Here is an 18,482-nt window from a genome sequence, read left to right on the forward strand (position 1 = left end):
CCATTTCATGCTATCCATCTGGCAAACAAAGAGCGATAACTGACTTAGAATTAATTGCATAGAGCTGCGTTATAGCTTTCTAACTTTAAAACATCATTCATAATTCGACGAATTCACAAGTATCCTTCATGTTTCATTCTTTCTAGACAAAACATTTTCCAGTTTAAGGTAATACTTAGTAATTTAAAATTTTCACCTCACGAGATGAGAAGTTTGCCTTTGTACACAAAATAACCACTTTGAAGATATCTGATTGCAAGGTAAGATTTTTGAATGCATTTGTAAAAAAAAAAAAATCAAGCCAAGTAGAAGTGTGTGGATATAAACACGCGTTTGACATACAGAAGGTTCTATTTGAGAACCGGCGTGATCCTGGTAAATGAATTCCCTGGTAAACAATACGTTTTGTGTGTACATGTTGCTATAGTAATGTGAGGTACAACACCCCTAGATTCAGAGTTTGCATATTTTGAATTAATTACAGTATAAATACAAGATTCTTGCAAAAGATTTCTTTATTATCAATCAAATCAATGTACATATTTCCAGAATAAGCATCGCCCCATACAAGTTTTAGATGTAACAGCATCAGCTTTGCTCACCTCCGTTCATTGATCAAAATCTGAACATAACTGACTTAAGAGTTGTAGTGACGGAAGAAAGCTCCCCGAAAAAAAAACTAGATGGGAGAACTTTGTAATCTTTAGAAGTGAAAGTACTAAAAATATATAATTTTTATTACAAAATTAAATTATTCACCTAAAAAATGCGAAATATAAGACATTACACTCATATTAAAAAAATATTCTAGAAGAAAATACTCTGTATTGTTGAAAAAGCAGATGAGCATAGATGTTAACATGAATATTTCGTTTTAATGTTTCGTTTTGAAGTTCGTTAGTTGTGAAAGATCGATTAAAGGCTTCAGAGTTTCGGGGTTTTATGAATTCCCTCTCAGAGACGTAATAAAAGTCACTAAAACCGACACATTCTTAAACTATGGGAAGTTTAGAATATACAGAAGTAGTGTTGTCATTCCGATACCACACGGCCGACTGCTTTGTTTGTCTGCTTTACGTCCCATCGATTATTTTTCACTCATTCTGAGACGTTACCCGTTGTAGGTGAAGTGCTACAATTAGACCTATGCTTAACGCTCAGGGTCGTAGCAATGAGACTTCTTTAACCAGCCAACGCCTGCCGCGACACGGGACATACTGCGCACATGCAAAGTTATTATTTTATATTCTATAGGGCGGTCAGTTTACTACACTGGGTTGTTATCAGATTTCTATAGGCCAATCACGAAGGTTCTACAATTTTTTTTAATATTTGCCTGTTGATCACGAAGTCTGAGTAAAATGAAATACATGTAGATATGTTTCGAAACATCACGCAGCTGCCTTAACACGTGACACGTTTTTTACATATAAATTCAATGACGATGACAAAATTACGGACAACCCCATTTTAAAGTTCCATGTACCAGTATAGTGTATATAAGTGATTATTTTATGGCATTTAGCTATACGTTCGTATTTCCTGCCACGTGACATCCAATTAATTTACAATTTTAATAACGTAAACAAATACGGAAGTAAATACATGTAGATATAGTTTGCATTTGGTCACTATAGACTATGGCTGATTTTGTGGGTCGTGTGAAGGAAATAGATAATATTACTGACATCTTATGCTCCCCTTCATCTACAAAAAGTGCAGTCATTTTGTATGGAACGAAAGCAGTAGGCAAATCCTCGGTAGCTCGAGAAGTTTGCAAGAGTATGGAGGATTTGGAAGTACACTGGGTGGACTTAACACATATTGGAGAGGCAATCAAAATTCTTGAACCTTTAGTGATCACGATTCTAAACGAAAATCATCTAATTATCGATGAAGAGAACGTCGATGATTTATTTGATGACTTGCTGGAAAGACTATGTTGCAGACTTACAGGGCCCGAGAAAAAACACCTCATTGTATTTGACAATATGGATGAGGTATTAGAAAGAAAATTGTCAACGTACATGACAAAGATGATTCATACCCTTGCTTGTGTTGATGGCGTACGAATCTTGGCTACATCAACGATAAAACTTGAAGTCAAACATCCTTATGTACTGGAAATGGCACTAGAACCATTATCAATCAAAGACTCTGAAAACCTGCTTCACAAACTTTGCCCCTGTTTGAATCGGAATGAAATGTTTTACAAAGTAATAGACCTGTGTGAAGGGTTACCACTTGTTCTTAAAATGACAGCGAGTGAAATTGATGCAGGGGAGCTCACCGTGGATGAAATAGTGTGTTTACTGAGTCAGTGTCGACTGAAATTTCTCAGCCAGGAGTTTTATCCAAGTACAGACCGACTGGGTAAAAAGTTCCCAAAATGCACAGCAAACTGCATTATATGTTAACACGAATGAGTAGAGATATACTATGTTAAAACGTGTCTATCTTTTGCAGGACCAGTGTATCTCGCTTTTTTACGACGACTCTCAAAACCTCTGCAAGATAAATTGTCCATGATCAATTATATCCCAGGTACCTTTGATGAAAAGGAAGCTGTAGGAATGATGGGTAAGTTTTATGAATTTTATGGGTAAGCTTTTAGGAATGGAGGGTAAAGTTTTAGGAATGATGGGTAAACTTTTAGGAATGATGTGTAAGCCTCCAAATTGTCCTCCATGAAACATTTGTCCAAGTGTCATTAATGTATGTTAAAAATCAGGACGTGAAGACTCCTCCACTATTGGGCACCTGGAAGCAGCAATAAAACATCATGTTATTCACAAGTACGGAATTCACAAAAGATTGGACATTCATGGAATTTTACGAGATTGCATATCCGAGTTCATGGCAATCAAGAACCTACCGTGTATGTACAGTTTGAATGAAGTCGTTCAATGAATCTCAAGTAAATTACTTTTAATTCAGTTATTGAAAAACCTTAAGCAGATGATGTTCTATAATAATAGCGTTGAGGTGCATATATACTTTCAGTGGTACGTACTAGATTTTGTAAGGTATTTTCTGAGATCCTTCGGGAGTTGGATGAAAAGTCTCGTACCTCTGACTACCAGGTGGCGCTCTGTCGATTGAATCAGGAGCAGCAGAACTTCAATAAGCTGTTTAAAGATGTCTTCCACTGCACTAGCGACACCTATCATATTTTTGTCAACATTGCCTCCTATCAATATAACATGTCCACGTCAGCTTTTATGTTTAATTCACCTGATTCATATGGTAAAATATCCTTATCATATTTCATTTAAGAAACTTTTATTCATTTTTATATCTATTCTACAATTTTTCGTCTTGCCTTCATATTAATATCTACACGCCATGTTTCTTCTGACAGAAATGGGGATGGTTTTCTACGAAGAATGTTTACGCCTAACTCGAAAACACGGGAATGATTATGACACATCAAAAGTACTTAATGGTTTAGGACGTGTGGTGACAAATATAAAGGTATATCTTCGTACTCTCTGATATTTCAAATCGCAAGTTTATTTTAGAATTTATCCCACAATCAAAAGTAAGAATATGTATTGGTATATACGTGTATTCTGGTTTACTTCATTACAATAAGAAAGGAATATTACGGGGCACGAACGAACTAAACATTTCGACCTATTCCTTTCATCTGGGATGAAATCAAGTAGTTTACGTTGAATGAGGTGTTGTATTTTGCCATTATAGATACCCGAACGATGTCAGTTTGGAAATATATTTTATTTAATCATTAGTACATATGTACCTTTAAAATAGGAATATATCTGGTAATTTATAATGAGGAAAGTGAAAACAGTGACATCTCGACCCTCTTACCTTCCCCCAAAAAAGGAGAGATGTGACAGAAATCTCACAATTATTCTACAAACGTGTCGCTTAATGTTTTGACTGGGGTATATGTAATGCATGTACAGTGCATTAACATCACTTTAGTGAGTTCTGTGTATATTTTAGATATTCATTGTTGTAATTCATGGACATGTTGAGACAGATTACATTTGTTATTTTCCTGATTAAGCTAAAGATACATTGTAGGTGTTCAATCAAGAAGGAAATGTTCCTGGTTTTTGATAATCGTTACCAAAATACGTGTTTATATAAAAACAATCTTATTCATACCTTTTCCTGAATGAATTTTTAATATTTACTCACTCTTGTATTTTGAGGTTAAATCATATAAAACATAAAAAACCCACGACCAACAAAAAATAATCACATGATTAAAAGATTTAACAATTTATTTACTATTATTTACAGAAAAATCCATCAATAAAAAGATATTGACTTACACAAAATAAAGTTTACAAAGCAGTGTCCCTTGTTTGTTCACCGCTAAGCTGAATTTACACACGGGAATAAGGCTGTTTATAGCACTGTTGAAATCGGCTACAAAGTCGTTCACCAGTAATGTAGTATCCAATGTAATTCTTTAGAGTGCTTATTACCATACAATGTACTGTCTATAACATAATTCTAGATATGTCTATTTCTAGTAAACAGGTGATACATACCTTTGTATTCAATTTTCACCATTCTACAAATAGAATGTCTTTTCCAGAGGCTTATCTAGATTACATGCGTCAATGAATAATATCAAGTACAAATGTATTATACAACAATAGAAACTTCATATTCTACACAATACTTTGATAGAATAACTTATCAGCAAAATATATTTTAAGTTGAAATAGTAGTGATGAGAATCGGTGATAATTTCATAATCGATGATTGATTTACTGTAACTAACTAATTATCGATTATTATCGGACATAGAGAAATTCTATAATACAGTTATTTAACTACAGAAAAAGTGTAAATAAATATTTTCTATGTTTATATTTGTTGTTTCTATTGCTGAGAGAGTGTAAGTGAATATTTTCTGTTTGTATTTCTTATTCATTTACTATCTTAATATCCTTTAATTACATTTATAAAAGTCAATACGATTTTCTCGGGTATGAATACTTTCACTTTCATGTGCGCCGCCATTACAATAAACAAAACTTTTAGGTTAATAAATAGGTCACGGTGGAATAATTTTCAAATCCTACAGTCCTTGAGAAAACAAAATCTAAACACCGATTAATTGGAATAAAATTTTCATAATCGAGCGCTTAGAATTTGCCAACAATCGACTGATTTTCGATTATAATCGATGATTGCAACACCACTATGAAATAGACAGCTGTATACATTTCCTATGCAGTACTATCATATCGGTAATTAGGACAAGGGACCTAAATAGGACCGATACTATAAGTCTAATCTTAAAATATATACTTTACATTATTGTTGAACAACATTTAATTTTATATCACTGTTCGTTTTCTTCATTTTTTCATCAAACAAATGTTAAAGCAAGTTGTATGTTCAGAAATCGCACTCGTTAAATTCATGACATTACATCATTACATGACTTGTTTCATACCGATTGTTAGGCCGTTCTTGGCACACTAATTTTGACTACGGATAACTCCGTTTACTTGATCAAGATAGACGGCTCACGGCGGATGTGACCGGTCGACAAGGGATGATTAATCCTCCTAGGCACCTGATCCCACCTCTGGTATATCCAAGGGTCCGTGTTTGCCCAACTATCAATTTTGTATTGCATATAGGAGTTATGAGATTGATTACTGTTCATCAAAGATGCAAATTGCATCTCTCAATCGTCGATCAAATTTCCTAACACAATTTCATTTTGTTTGTGACATGCTATATAAATACATGTATTTAACTTGTCATTGGTACATCAGGAAGATCACGTTCTTGGTGAGCGCCATTACAGGGAAGCCTTACGTATCAGACAGCGACATCACAAACAACAGGACTACTTCCTGGCGTTCCTGTATCAGAGCCTGGGTTGGAACCTAGGATGCCAGGGAAAAACACTTGATGCTATATTGTAAGTAATAGAATATAAGTTATTGTAAGTAAGTGATAGAATATAAGTAATTGTTAGTAATACATTTAAGTGTTTATAAGTTAATAAGATATAAGTAATTGTAAGCTTTAATACTTTTATTTCAATAAAGATTAAGTGTGAGAAAATTATGTTATGATATCAAATTCGTATGTATCAATTTCATATGATTTTAGGCTATTTCTTTATTTAGTGATACAAGGTGTCGTTTTCTAAATTTAGACCTAATTGACACGGGTCATGCACTTATTGATCTATTGATAGGTTCCTCGAGAAAGCCCTTAAGATTGAACTGGAACTTGGGATGTACACAGAAAATCTAATCTTGAATACACTTCAAACGCTAGCTCTCTTTCATCTGGATTTAGGTATCGTGTAATGAATTGAAATACATATACAAAAAAAACAGAATGCAAGTCAGAGTAGACTGAAAAAATAGTGCATGATTATGTGAAAATGACATAATCGTTTGAACTGATAATAAATTTGACCAGATTATATCACTTTTAATGTTTTTGAAGATCATATAGACGATGGTGAAAAGTACCAAATGGAAGCTTTTCGACGCAGACGACTGGCCATAGGGACAGACATGCACCCAATCATGGGTTCCATGATGAACAATGTTGGTGAAATGTATGAAAAGAAGGGTGATTTTGAAGAAGCAGAAAGCTATTTTCGACGTGGACTAGAAATAAAAACGCATACGAACGCTGCAGTGAAAAGTATTGTGTTATCGGAAATAAACTTGGCAAACCTACTGACGGATACCGGACGGGCAGACGACGCCCTGGATGTCCTGCATTGTAGCATGAATCGGATGGGAAAATTCAGTGGTATCTTTGAAGATACACAATCTCTTGTTCATGAAAGTTTTGGTAGAGCATTTAGGGAAAAAGGAGAAAATATAGATCAGCCATGAAATCGTTTCGAGACGCCATTGGCCGTCATGGCGACAGTTGTGCACGTGATTTCGGGGTAATTGGTTTGCAGTGTCGATTGGCGGAGAGCCTAACATGTCTTCACAAATACAAGGAAGTAATAAATATAATCAAATATTCTTTAAACCAGAAGGATGCTGCAATTAAGCACAATCCGTCATCATTGGTAGTGCTTCGTTGCTACAAAATCCTCAGAAACGCACAGATTGAATCCGATTGCATCTGGGATGCGCAGGAATCATACAAGAAAGGATATATAGAATTCATACGCTTAAAAAACTTATTTGAAAATCTCGATAAGGAAAATTGTCTTTTTAAACTTCAGACTGAATGGGATATTGTACAAACTAATGATGTTTTAGAGAATGATACTGTTCATGTACACTCTATGTTCCTATAGCCATAAGAACTGGGGACAGAAAGGACAAATTTTCTGTCACATGCTAGCCAAAACTTTAACCAAGTTGCATGAAATACAGCCATCCTGGTACACGCTAGATTGGAACTGGATAATAAATATTATGTTGTTGAGATATTCCACGCAGACTTTAAATGGTCTTATTCTGTCCCATTTTTATTGACGCCCCTTATCTTCGTATAAAAACCAGCAAGTTATCCTTTTCTTGGCATTCTCATTTCCTTCAGTGATATCATCGTGACTAAAACTATTACAAAACCATTTACAGAAGAGTAAAGAAAAGCATTGAACGACCATTTCATGCTATCCATCTGGCAAACAAAGAGCGATAACTGACTTAGAATTAATTGCACAGAGCTGCGTTATAGCTTTCTAACTTTAAAACATCATTCATAATTCAACGAATTCACAAGTATCCTTCGTGTTTCATTCTTTCTAGACAAAACATTTTCCAGTTTAAGGTAATACTTAGTAATTTAAAATTTTCATCTCATGAGATGAGAAGTTTGCCTTTGTACACAAAATAACCACTTTGAAGATATCTGATTGCAAGGTCAGATTTTTGAATGCATTTGTAAAAAAAAAAAAAAAAATCAAGCCAAGTAGAAGTGTGTGGATATAAACACGCGTTTGACATACAGAAGGTTCTATTTGAGAACCGGCGTGATCCTGGTAAATGAATTCCCTGGTGAACAATACGTTTTGTGTGTACATGTTGCTATAGTAATGTAAGCTACAACACCCTCAGATTCAGTGTTTGCATATTTTGAATTAATTATAGTATAAATACAAGATTCTAGCAAAAGATTTTCTTTATTATCAATCAAAGCAATGTACATACTTCCAAAATAAGTATCGCCCCCATACAAGTTTTAGATGTAACAGCATCAGCTTTGCTCACCTCCGATAATCGATCAAAATCTGAGGATAACAGACTTAAGAGTTGTAGTGACGGAAGAAAGATCCCCGAAAAAAAAAAACTAGATGGGAGAACTTTGTAATCTTTAGAAATGAAAGTACTAAAAATATATCATTTTTATTACGGAATTAAACCACTCACCTAAAAAATGCGAAACATAAGACATTACACTCGTATTAAAAAAAGTATTCTAGAAAAAAATGCTCTGCATTGTTGAAAAAGCAGATGAGCATAGATGTTAACGTGAATAAAACGTTTTAATGTTTCGTTTTGAAGTTCGTTAGTTGTGAAAGATCGATTAAAGGCTTCAGAGTTTCGGGTTTTGTAAATTCCATATCAAAGACGTAATAAAAGTCACTAAAACCGACACATTCTTAAACTATGGGAAGTTTAGAATATACAGAAGTAGTGTTGTCATTCCGATACCACACGGCCGATTGCTTTGTCTGTCTGCTTAAACTATATGGGAAGTTTAGAATATACAGAAGTAGTGTTGTCATTCCGATACCACACGGCCGATTGCTTTGTCTGTCTGCTTAAACTATATGGGAAGTTTAGAATATACAGAAGTAGTGTTGTCATTCCGATACCACACGGCCGATTGCTTTGTTTGTCTGCTTTACGTCCCGTCGATTATTTTTCACTCATTCTGAGACGTCACCCGTTGTAGGTGAAGTACTACAATTAGACCTATGCTTAGCGCTCAGGGTCGTAGCAATGAGACTTCTTCAACCAGCCAACGCCTGCCGCGACACGAGACATACTGCGCACATGCAAAGTTATTATTTTATATTCTATAGGGCGGCCAGTTTACTACCCTGGGTTGTTATCAGATTCCTATAGGCCAATCACGAAGGTTGTACACATTTTTTATGTGTGTCTGTTGATCACGAAGTCTGAGTAAAATGAACTACATGTAGATATTTTTCGAAACCTCATGCAGCTGCCTTACCACGTGACACGGTTTTTACATATAAATTCAATGACGGTGACGAAATTACGGACAATCCCGTTTTAAAGTTCCATATACTAGTGTATATAAATGATTATTTTATGACATTTAGCCATACGTTCGTATTTCATGCCACGTGACATCCAATTAATTTACATTTTAGATTTTGGTGCAACTTCATAAGAGTCATGAGAAATTGATCACTGGTATAAACCCTTGTACCGCCCATCCTAGAACTTGTTAAAATTGGCACATTCTCTTCATACCAGCCACCAGCACATTGATACTCCTGAAGGACATGATGTATATAACAGCATCTGTAACAAGCATAGACATCAAGGTGAATATCATTTAAAGTATTGTAGGGGTGGATCAAGAAAATTTGCAACGGGGGGGGGGGGGGGGGGCAAGTGTAATTTATACTATCCCCCTAAAAGAGGTATGGTGTAAATTAAAATGATCAAAATTGCAACCCAAATCCCCATATTTGTTACATATGAACTACCAAATGGGGGATGGCACCACCCCCTCTTGTCCCACCACTGCATTCTTAAACAGTAAATAAACATCTTGTATCGAAAGAAGAATTCAAACGCCACAATCTAAATTGAATTAATTTAAGATCTGAATGTATGAATGAATGTTTACTATTTCTTTGTTGCCACAAGAGGCATAGTATTTTACAAATACATAGACACAGAAATGAAGTACATGTGTATCAAAAACTTTTGCTAGGTCCCGTATTATGTAAATATTGTAAAAACATGTTATTTCAGTTATCCCAATCGTGTTTGAAATTTTTTGTTTCCAAATTGGTAGCATTTTCCGTGAGGGTCACAATAAAAACATAAGCAATATCATTATTAATTAAAACATAATGAAAATGAGAAACTGCATTGCCTTGTAAATGTGTCCCCCTAGCTATCAGCATCCCATAAAAATGTGTTATTACAAGTATTAATTAGGGAGATGGACAAAACATGGTACAAATAGATACCTGCATATATTTACTTTATCCAGCCAATTGTTTTATTCCCCCGTCCCTTTTGCATTCATTTTGTCTCCTTAATCAAAAGTACCATACTGCATAATTGTGTCATGTAATGCTAGTTCTAACTCATAAAAAACTAAACTCTTCAACTTGACAGCTGTTTATTATCGAACATATTAAGTAAAATATGTTTTAAATCAATCACCCGGTCGTGGGTAAAACTCACTGCTTCCGAGTTCTCAATCGGCGATTTAAATATAAGTATTATGACTTGTTTACCTGCATCTATAAATCCACTTCTTCCTCTTTTTACATAAGTAGGGAATCTACATAGGATGTAGGTTTATTTTAACGCTGTCATCTGAGCATAACCAAAGCATAACAAAGTGACATTTTTCGATTGCTGCCTGGAAGTATTAAATCGAAAGTGAAAGTAAACGAGACTTTCCGACCCTATTTTAATCGCGTAAACAAATACGGAAGTAAATACATGTAGATATAGTTTGCATTTGGCCACTATAGACTATGGTTGATTTTGTGGGTCGTGTGAAGGAGATAGATAATATTACTGACATCTTATGCTCCCCTTCATCTACAAAAAGTGCCGTCATTTTGTATGGAATGAAAGCAGTAGGCAAATCCTCGGTAGCTCGAGAAGTTTGCAAGAGTATCGAGGATTTGGAAGTACACTGGGTGGACTTAACACATATTGGAGAGGCAATCAAAATTCTTGAACCTTTAGTGATCACGATTCTAAACGAAAATCATCTAATTATCGATGAAGAGAACGTCGATGATTTATTTGATGACTTGCTGGAAAGACTATGTTGCAGACTTACAGGGCCCGAGAAAAAACACCTCATTGTATTTGACAATATGGATGACGTATTAGAAAGAAAATTGTCAACGTACATGACAAAGATGATTCATACCCTTGCTTGTGTTGATGGCGTACGAATCTTGGCTACATCAACGATAAAACTTGAAATCAATCATCCTTATGTACTGGAAATGGTACTAGAACCATTATCAATCAAAGACTCTCAAAACCTGCTTCATAAACTTTGCCCCTTCTTGAAACGGAATGAAATGTTTTACAAAGTAATAGACCTGTGTGAAGGGTTACCACTTGTTCTTAAAATGACAGCGAGTGAAATTGATGCAGGGGAGCTCACCGTGGATGAAATAGTGTGTTTACTGAGTCAGTGTCGACTGAAATTTCTCAGCCAGGAGTTTTATCCAAGTACAGACAGATTAGGTAAAAAGTTATCCAAAAGCGCAGCAAACTGCACTATATGTTAACACGAATGAGTAGAGAGATACTATGTTAACACAAACGAGTAGAGATGTACTATGTTAAAATGGGTGTATCTTTTGCAGGACCAGTGTATCTCGCTTTTTTACGACGACTCTCAAAACCTCTGCAAGATAAATTGTCCATGATCAATTATATCCCAGGTACCTTTGATGAAAAGGAAGCTGTAGGAATGATGGGTAAGTTTTATGAATTTTATGGGTAAGCTTTTAGGAATGGTGGGTAAAGTTTTAGAAATGTTGGGTAAATTTTTAGGAATGATCGATACGTTTTAGGAATGATGGGTAAACTTTTAGGAATGATGTGTAAGCTTCCAAATTGTCCACCATGAAACACAAGATATTTTACATTTGTCCAAGTGTCATTAATGTATCTTAAAAATCAGGACGTGAAGACTCCTCCACTACTGGGCACCTGGAAGCAGCAATAAAACATCATGTTATTCACAAGTACGGAATTCACAAAAGATTGGACATTCATGGAATTTTACGAGATTGCATATCCGAGTTCATGACAATCAAGAACCTACCATGTATGTACAGCTTGAATGAAGTCGTTCAATGAATCTCAAGTAAATTACTTTTAATTCAGTTATTGAAAAACCTTAAGCAGATGATGTTCTATAATAATAGCGTTGAGGTGCATATATACTTTCAGTGGTACGTACTAGATTTTGTAAGGTATTTTCTGAGATCCTTCGGGAGTTGGATGAAAAGTCTCGTACCTCTGACTACCAGGTGGCGCTCTGTCGATTGAATCAGGAGCAGCAGAACTTCAATAAGCTGTTTAAAGATGTCTTCCACTGCACTAGCGACACCTATCACATTTTTGTCAACATTGCCTCCTATCAATATAACATGTCCACGTCAGCTTTTATGTTTAATTCACCTGATTCATATGGTAAAATATCCTTATCATATTTCATTTAAGAAACTTTTATTCATTTTTATATCTATTCTACAATTTTCCGTCTTGCCTTCATATTAATATCTACACACCATGTTTCTTCTGACAGAAATGGGGATGGTTTTCTACGAAGAATGTTTACGCCTAACTCGAAAACACGGGAATGATTATGACACATCAAAAGTACTTAATGGTTTAGGACGTGTGGTGACAAATATAAAGGTATATCTTCGTATTCTCTGATATTTCAAATTGCAAGTTTATTTTAGAATTCATCCCACAATCAAAAGTAAGAATATGTATTGGTATATACGTGTATTCTGGTTTACTTCATTATAATAAGAAAGGAATATTACGGGACACGAACGAACTAAAAATTTCGACCTATTCCTTTCATCTGGGATGAAATCAATTAGTTTACGTTGAATGAGGTGTTGTATTTTGCCATTATAGATACCTGAACGATGTCAGTTTGGAAATATATTTTATTTAATCATTAGTACATATGTACCTTTAAAATAGGAATATATCTGGTAATTTATAATGAGGAAAGTGAAAACAGTGACATCTCGACCCTCTTACCTTCCCAAAAAAAAGGAGAGATGTGACAGAAATCTCACAATTATTCTACAAACATGTCGCTTAATGTTTTGACTGGGGTATATGTAATGCATGTACAGTGCATTAACATCACTTTAGTGAGTTGTGTATATTTTAGCCATTTATTGTTGTAATTCATGGACATGTTGAGCCAAATTACATTTGTTATTTCCCTGATTAAACTAAAGATACATTGCACGTGTTCAATCAAGAAGGAAATGTTGCTGGTTTTTGATAATTGTTACCAAAATACGTGTTTATATAAAAAAATCTTATTCATACTTTTCCTGAATGAATTTTTAATATTTACTCACTCTTGTATTTTGAGGTTAAATCATATTAAACATAAAAAACCCACGACCAGCAAAAAACAATCACATGATTAAAAGATTTAACAATTTATTTACTATTATTTACAGAAAAATATATCAATAAAAAGATATTGACTTACACAAAATAAAGATCACAAAGCAGTGTCCCTTGTTTGTTCACCGCTAAGCTGAATTTACACACGAGAATAAGGCTGTTTATAGCACCGTTGAAATCGGCCGCAAAATCGTTCACCAGTAATGTAATATCCAATGTAATTCTTTAGAGTGCTTATTACCATAAAATTACTGTCTATAACATAACGTACCTTTGTATTGAACTTTCACCATTCTACAAATAGAATGTCTTTTCCAGAGGCTTATCTAGATTACATGCGTCAATGAATAACATCAAGTACAAATGTATTATACAACAATAGAAACTTCATATTCTACACAATACTTTGATAGAATAACTTATCAGCAAAATATATTTTAAGTTGAAATAGTAGTGATGAGAATTGGTGAGAATTTCATAATCGATGATTGATTTACTGTAACTAACTAATCATCGATTATTATCGGACATAGAGAAATTCTATAATACAAGTCATTTAAGGTAGGTAAATACTATTAGAAATTTCTGTCAATCAAATATTTTTTTCATTTAAATAACTTTAACAACTCATAAACTAACTAAAAAGCCCATATAAGACATACCTTTGCAGGTTTATTTTTATACTATGTGCTACAGAGCACATATACCCCCAAACGTAAAAGCCAAATTCTAACACAAGAATGCCTTATCTCATGTTTTATTAAAAATATGCACCAAAGCACATCATATTAAGCTATAATATATAAAAACCAATAGGTATTCATTTACTGAGATAATTTTTAAAGATATTCAATTGAAAACATACATAATTGCTGTTTAATCTGCTCACATCTTTCAGAAAAAAATCACAGAATATTGCAATTTTGAAAAATTCTCAAAATCTAAATGGTTTACATGCCAGTTTTTTTTAAAAAAATATTTAGAATTATATCTAAGGTTAACAAAAAACATATTTTACCATAGTTGACCAGAGATATTTTGCAAAATGGTCTCTTGAATATGTAAACCCCCATTTTTAAATTTAAGTTTTACAATTATTCTTTGCACACTTTGAAAATAGTAAATTGTAACAGCAAATACAGTCTTAAAATCAAGATTAACAGAATATGACAATATATATATATATATATATATATATATATATATATATAAAACATACTGAAAATTTTGTCCTACCAGACAATTAGAACACAAGGAGTGGGGGGGGGGGTGCACCCCACCCCTTCCTTTTTCTCACAATTGTTTTGGTGTGTGTGTTATTCTTTTTTTGTTTGTCCATCAATCATATATTACATAAAAATACATACATGCTATCTCATACTTATAGAAAAAATAAATATAGTGTAACATATGTGTAGATTCTAGCAACTACAGCTCATGTACAAATAATTTTGTTTCTTGAAAGTACTTGTGAAGAACAGTTCAAATATTCAACAACTTTGCTGATGATTTTCTGAGGATTTATAATTCTTGGTTTCTTTGAACCAAACACACTCCCTAAAATTCAGTTTGAATTCCACTGTGAGGATCACTCCTATGTATGATTTTTAACTTGTTCAGGCTTAGATTGCAAGCTATGAGCCGTTTAAGCCTATGAGCCTTTCAATGTAGATATTACATTGCTTTGTAACATTGGAGCTAGTGAGGACTTCACACTATAATAATTCATGGTAAATATATCTAAGATTCACATTTGAATGCTAAATGTGACTCGTACATACAGTTCTCGTAAACTACAAACATCAAACAAAAAAGTTATAACTGGAACTTTCTAGTCGGTGTTTAAAATTTAAAACCGGATACGTAAAAGCACGGACTTTCCTAAACTAGTGAACAAATGTAAATAAATATTATCTATGTTTATATTTGTTGTTTCTATTGCTGAGAGAGTGTAAATGAATATTTTCTGTTTATATTTCTTATTCATTTACTATCTTAATATCCTTTAATTACAGTTATAAAAGTCAATACGATTTTATCGGGTATGAATACTTTCACTTTCATGCGCGCCGCCATTACAATAAACAAAACTTTTAGGTTAATAAATCGGTGACGGAGGAATATTCTTCAAATCCTACAGTCCTTGAGAAAACAAAATCTAAACACCGATTAACTGGAATAAAATTTTCATAATCGAGCGCTTAGAATTTGCCAACAATCGACTGATTTTCGATTATAATCGATGATTGCAACACCACTATGAAATAGACAGCTGTATACATTTCCTATGCAGTACTATCATATCGGTAATTAGGACAAGGAACCTAAAAAGGACCCATAATATAAGTCTAATCTTAAAATATATACTTTACATTATCGTTGAACAACATTTAAATTTATATCACTGTTCGTTTTCTTCATTTTTTCATCAAACAAATTGTAAAGCAAGTTGTATGTTCAGAAATCGCACTCGTTAAATTCATGACATTACATCATTACATGACTTGTTTCATACCAATTGTTAGGCCGTTCTTGGCACACTAATTTTGACTACGGATAACTCCGTTTCCTTGATCAAGATAGACGGCTCACGACGGGTGTGACCGGTCGACAAGGGATGATTACTCCCCCCTAAGCACCTGATCCCACCTATGGTATATCCAAGGGTCCGTGTTTGCCCAACTATCAATTTTGTATTGCTTATAGGAGTGATGAGATTGATTACTGTTCATCAAAGATGCAAATTGCATCTCTCAATCGTCGATCAAATTTCCTAACACAATTTCATTTTGTTTCTGACATGCTATATAAATACATGTATTTAACTTGTCATTGGTACATCAGGGAGACCACGTTCTTGGTGAGCGCCATTACAGGGAAGCCTTACGTATCAGACAGCGACATCACAAACAACAGGACTACTTCCTGGCGTTCCTGTATCAGAGCCTGGGTTGGAACCTAGGATGCCAGGGGAAAACACTTGATGCTATATTGTAAGTAATAGAATAAAAGTTATTGTAAGTAAGTGATAGAATATAAGTAATTGTAAGCAATATATTTTAGTGTTTATAAGTTAATAAGATATAAGTAATTGTAAGCTTTAATACTTTTATTTCAATAAAGATTAAGTGTGAGAAAATTATGTCATATTATCAAATTCGTATGTATCAATTTCATATGATTTTAGGCTATTTCTTTATTTAGTGATACAAGGTGTCGTTTTCTAAATTTAGACCTAATTGACACGGGTCATGCACTTGTTGATCTATTGATAGGTTCCTCGAGAAAGCCCTTAAGATTGAACTGGAACTTGGGATGTACACAGAAAATCTAATCTTGAATACACTTCAGACGCTAGCTCTCTTTCATCTGGATTTAGGTATCGTGTAATGAATTGAAATACATATACAAAAAACAGAATGCAAGTCAGAGTAGACTGAAAAAATAGTGCATGATTATGTGAAAATGACATAATCGTTTGAACTGATAATAAATTTGACCAGATTATATCACTTTTAATGTTTTTGAAGATCATATAGACGATGGTGAAAAGTACCAAATGGAAGCTTTTCGACGCAGACGACTGGCCATAGGGACAGACATGCACCCAATCATGGGTTCCATGATGAACAATGTTGGTGAAATGTATGAAAAGAAGGGTGATTTTGAAGAAGCAGAAAGCTATTTTCGACGTGGACTAGAAATAAAAACGCATACGAACGCTGCAGTGAAAAGTATAGTGTTATCGGAAATAAACTTGGCAAACCTACTGACGGATACCGGACGGGCAGACGACGCCCTGGATGTCCTGCATTGTAGCATGAATCGGATGGGAAAATTCAGTGGTATCTTTGAAGATACACAATCTCTTGTTCATGAAAGTTTTGGTAGAGCATTTAGGGAAAAAGGAAAATATAGATTAGCCATGAAATCTTTTCGAGACGCCATTGGCCGTCATGGCGACAGTTGTGCACGTGATTTCGGGGTAATTGGTCTGCAGTGTCGATTGGCGGAGAGCCTAACATGTCTTCACAAATACAAAGAAGTAATAAATGTAATCAAATATTCTTTAAACCAGAAGGATGCTGCAATTAAGCACAATCCGTCATCATTGGTAGTGCTTCGTTGTTACAAAATCCTCAGAAACGCACAGATTGAATCCGACTGCATCTGGGATGCGCGAGAATCATACAAGAAAGGATATATAGAATTCATACGCTTAAAAAACTTATTTGAAAATCTCGATAACGAGAATTGTCTTTTTAAACTTCAGACTGAATGGGATATTGTACAAGCTAATGATGTTTTAGAGAATGATATTGTTCATGTACACTCTATGTTCCTATAGCCATAAGAACTGGGGACAGAAACGACAAATTTTCTGTCAAATGCTAGGCAAAACTTGAACCAAGTTAATTCCCAATGGTTGATCTTTTGCGTTTAAGCCACGAATAATGCATGTATGAAAACAAGCGTTTTTTTGCAAGTTCTATATGTTTCTTATGTCGTTTTGATGTCATGAATTACATCATTGCTCTTAGAGTGTTGCAATTAAAACCAGGAAGACATTTTCCAACAGCTATTTGACATTTTAACTGCATGCACGCACGATAATCATCAATCTCCATCGTGGATTTCCCATATTTGTACAGCAATATTTCAATATCACTCGCAGATGGTTTTTATGCCTCTCAGCTGATTCGATACGCAAGAGCTTGTGCGTATGACCAGTTTTTAAATCGAGGCAGGCTACTGACAAATATATTGATGTTACAGGTATTTGAACAGTCTCGTTTAAAGTCAGCCTTTCGCCAGTTCAATGGCCGTACACTGTTGCTCGAGAACTAGCACTACGACCCTACTTTTTTCGTTTTGATTTCATAATTCTCTGTCCATGTATAAATCAATGATATACTTCCAAAAATGACAATACTACAAAACTTAGGAGCGAATCTCTATAATTGGTACTTTGGTATTGTTTCAAATAAAAAGAGATACAGTATTCAAAATGTAGTAGTTTCAATCTTGCTTCAACATAAAAAAGTTCAACTTTGAAGAAATGTTGCATTTTGAACATTGAAAAAATAGTCCTGATTTTCAATTTTGTTTCAACGTAGAAAAACTGCTGTAATA

The 18,482-nt window shown here is 34.3% G+C and overlaps 2 protein-coding genes and 1 long non-coding RNA gene across 4 annotated transcripts; 2 read left to right on the plus strand and 1 right to left on the minus strand.

Moving 5' to 3' along the window:
- Positions 1 to 505: 505 nt before the first annotated feature.
- LOC130053246 (uncharacterized) lies at positions 506 to 7,497 on the plus strand. Of its 2 annotated transcripts, XM_056160118.1 has the most exons (8): positions 506 to 2,373; positions 2,467 to 2,580; positions 2,732 to 2,878; positions 3,004 to 3,246; positions 3,362 to 3,474; positions 5,775 to 5,923; positions 6,206 to 6,309; positions 6,463 to 7,497. In XM_056160118.1, exons 1-8 carry the CDS (start codon positions 1,641 to 1,643, stop codon positions 6,861 to 6,863), a joined length of 2,004 nt encoding a protein of 667 aa, XP_056016093.1. In that variant the 5' UTR covers positions 506 to 1,640; the 3' UTR covers positions 6,864 to 7,497. The 2 variants fall into 2 exon arrangements, with proteins under 2 accessions (XP_056016093.1, XP_056016094.1); XM_056160119.1 differs by lacking the exons at positions 2,732 to 2,878; positions 3,004 to 3,246.
- A 600-nt stretch (positions 7,498 to 8,097) lies between these two features.
- Positions 8,098 to 10,591, minus strand: LOC130053247 (uncharacterized). The gene is made up of 2 exons (XR_008801774.1): positions 10,442 to 10,591; positions 8,098 to 9,488 (listed from the first exon to the last, which is right to left on the minus strand). It is a non-coding gene; the product is annotated as an uncharacterized LOC130053247 (long non-coding RNA).
- Positions 10,570 to 18,358, plus strand: LOC125673151 (uncharacterized). The gene is made up of 8 exons (XM_048909535.2): positions 10,570 to 11,420; positions 11,543 to 11,656; positions 11,863 to 12,009; positions 12,135 to 12,377; positions 12,493 to 12,605; positions 16,194 to 16,342; positions 16,625 to 16,728; positions 16,880 to 18,358. The coding sequence occupies exons 1-8, from the start codon at positions 10,688 to 10,690 to the stop codon at positions 17,695 to 17,697; spliced, it is 2,421 nt and encodes an 806-aa protein (XP_048765492.2). The 5' UTR covers positions 10,570 to 10,687; the 3' UTR covers positions 17,698 to 18,358.
- The last annotated feature ends 124 nt before the right edge of the window (positions 18,359 to 18,482 follow it).

Source organism: Ostrea edulis, chromosome 3 (assembly GCF_947568905.1).
Source record: "Ostrea edulis chromosome 3, xbOstEdul1.1, whole genome shotgun sequence".
Lineage (NCBI taxonomy): Eukaryota > Metazoa > Mollusca > Bivalvia > Ostreida > Ostreidae > Ostrea > Ostrea edulis.

What these genes read in the sequence shown, in the direction of transcription:
- LOC130053246 (XM_056160118.1), top strand. Translation starts at nt 1,641, where the DNA reads ATGGCTGATTTTGTGGGTCGTGTGAAGGAAATAGATAATATTACTGAC. An exon ending in GGAAGCTGTAGGAATGATGG is followed by an intron (nt 2,581 to 2,731) that starts GTAAGTTTTATG and finishes GTTAAAAATCAG; the next exon opens with GACGTGAAGACTCCTCCACT. An exon ending in TAATTCACCTGATTCATATG is followed by an intron (nt 3,247 to 3,361) that starts GTAAAATATCCT and finishes TTCTTCTGACAG; the next exon opens with AAATGGGGATGGTTTTCTAC.
- LOC125673151 (XM_048909535.2), top strand. Translation starts at nt 10,688, where the DNA reads ATGGTTGATTTTGTGGGTCGTGTGAAGGAGATAGATAATATTACTGAC. An exon ending in GACAATCAAGAACCTACCAT is followed by an intron (nt 12,010 to 12,134) that starts GTATGTACAGCT and finishes ATATACTTTCAG; the next exon opens with TGGTACGTACTAGATTTTGT. An exon ending in TCTCTTTCATCTGGATTTAG is followed by an intron (nt 16,729 to 16,879) that starts GTATCGTGTAAT and finishes ATGTTTTTGAAG; the next exon opens with ATCATATAGACGATGGTGAA.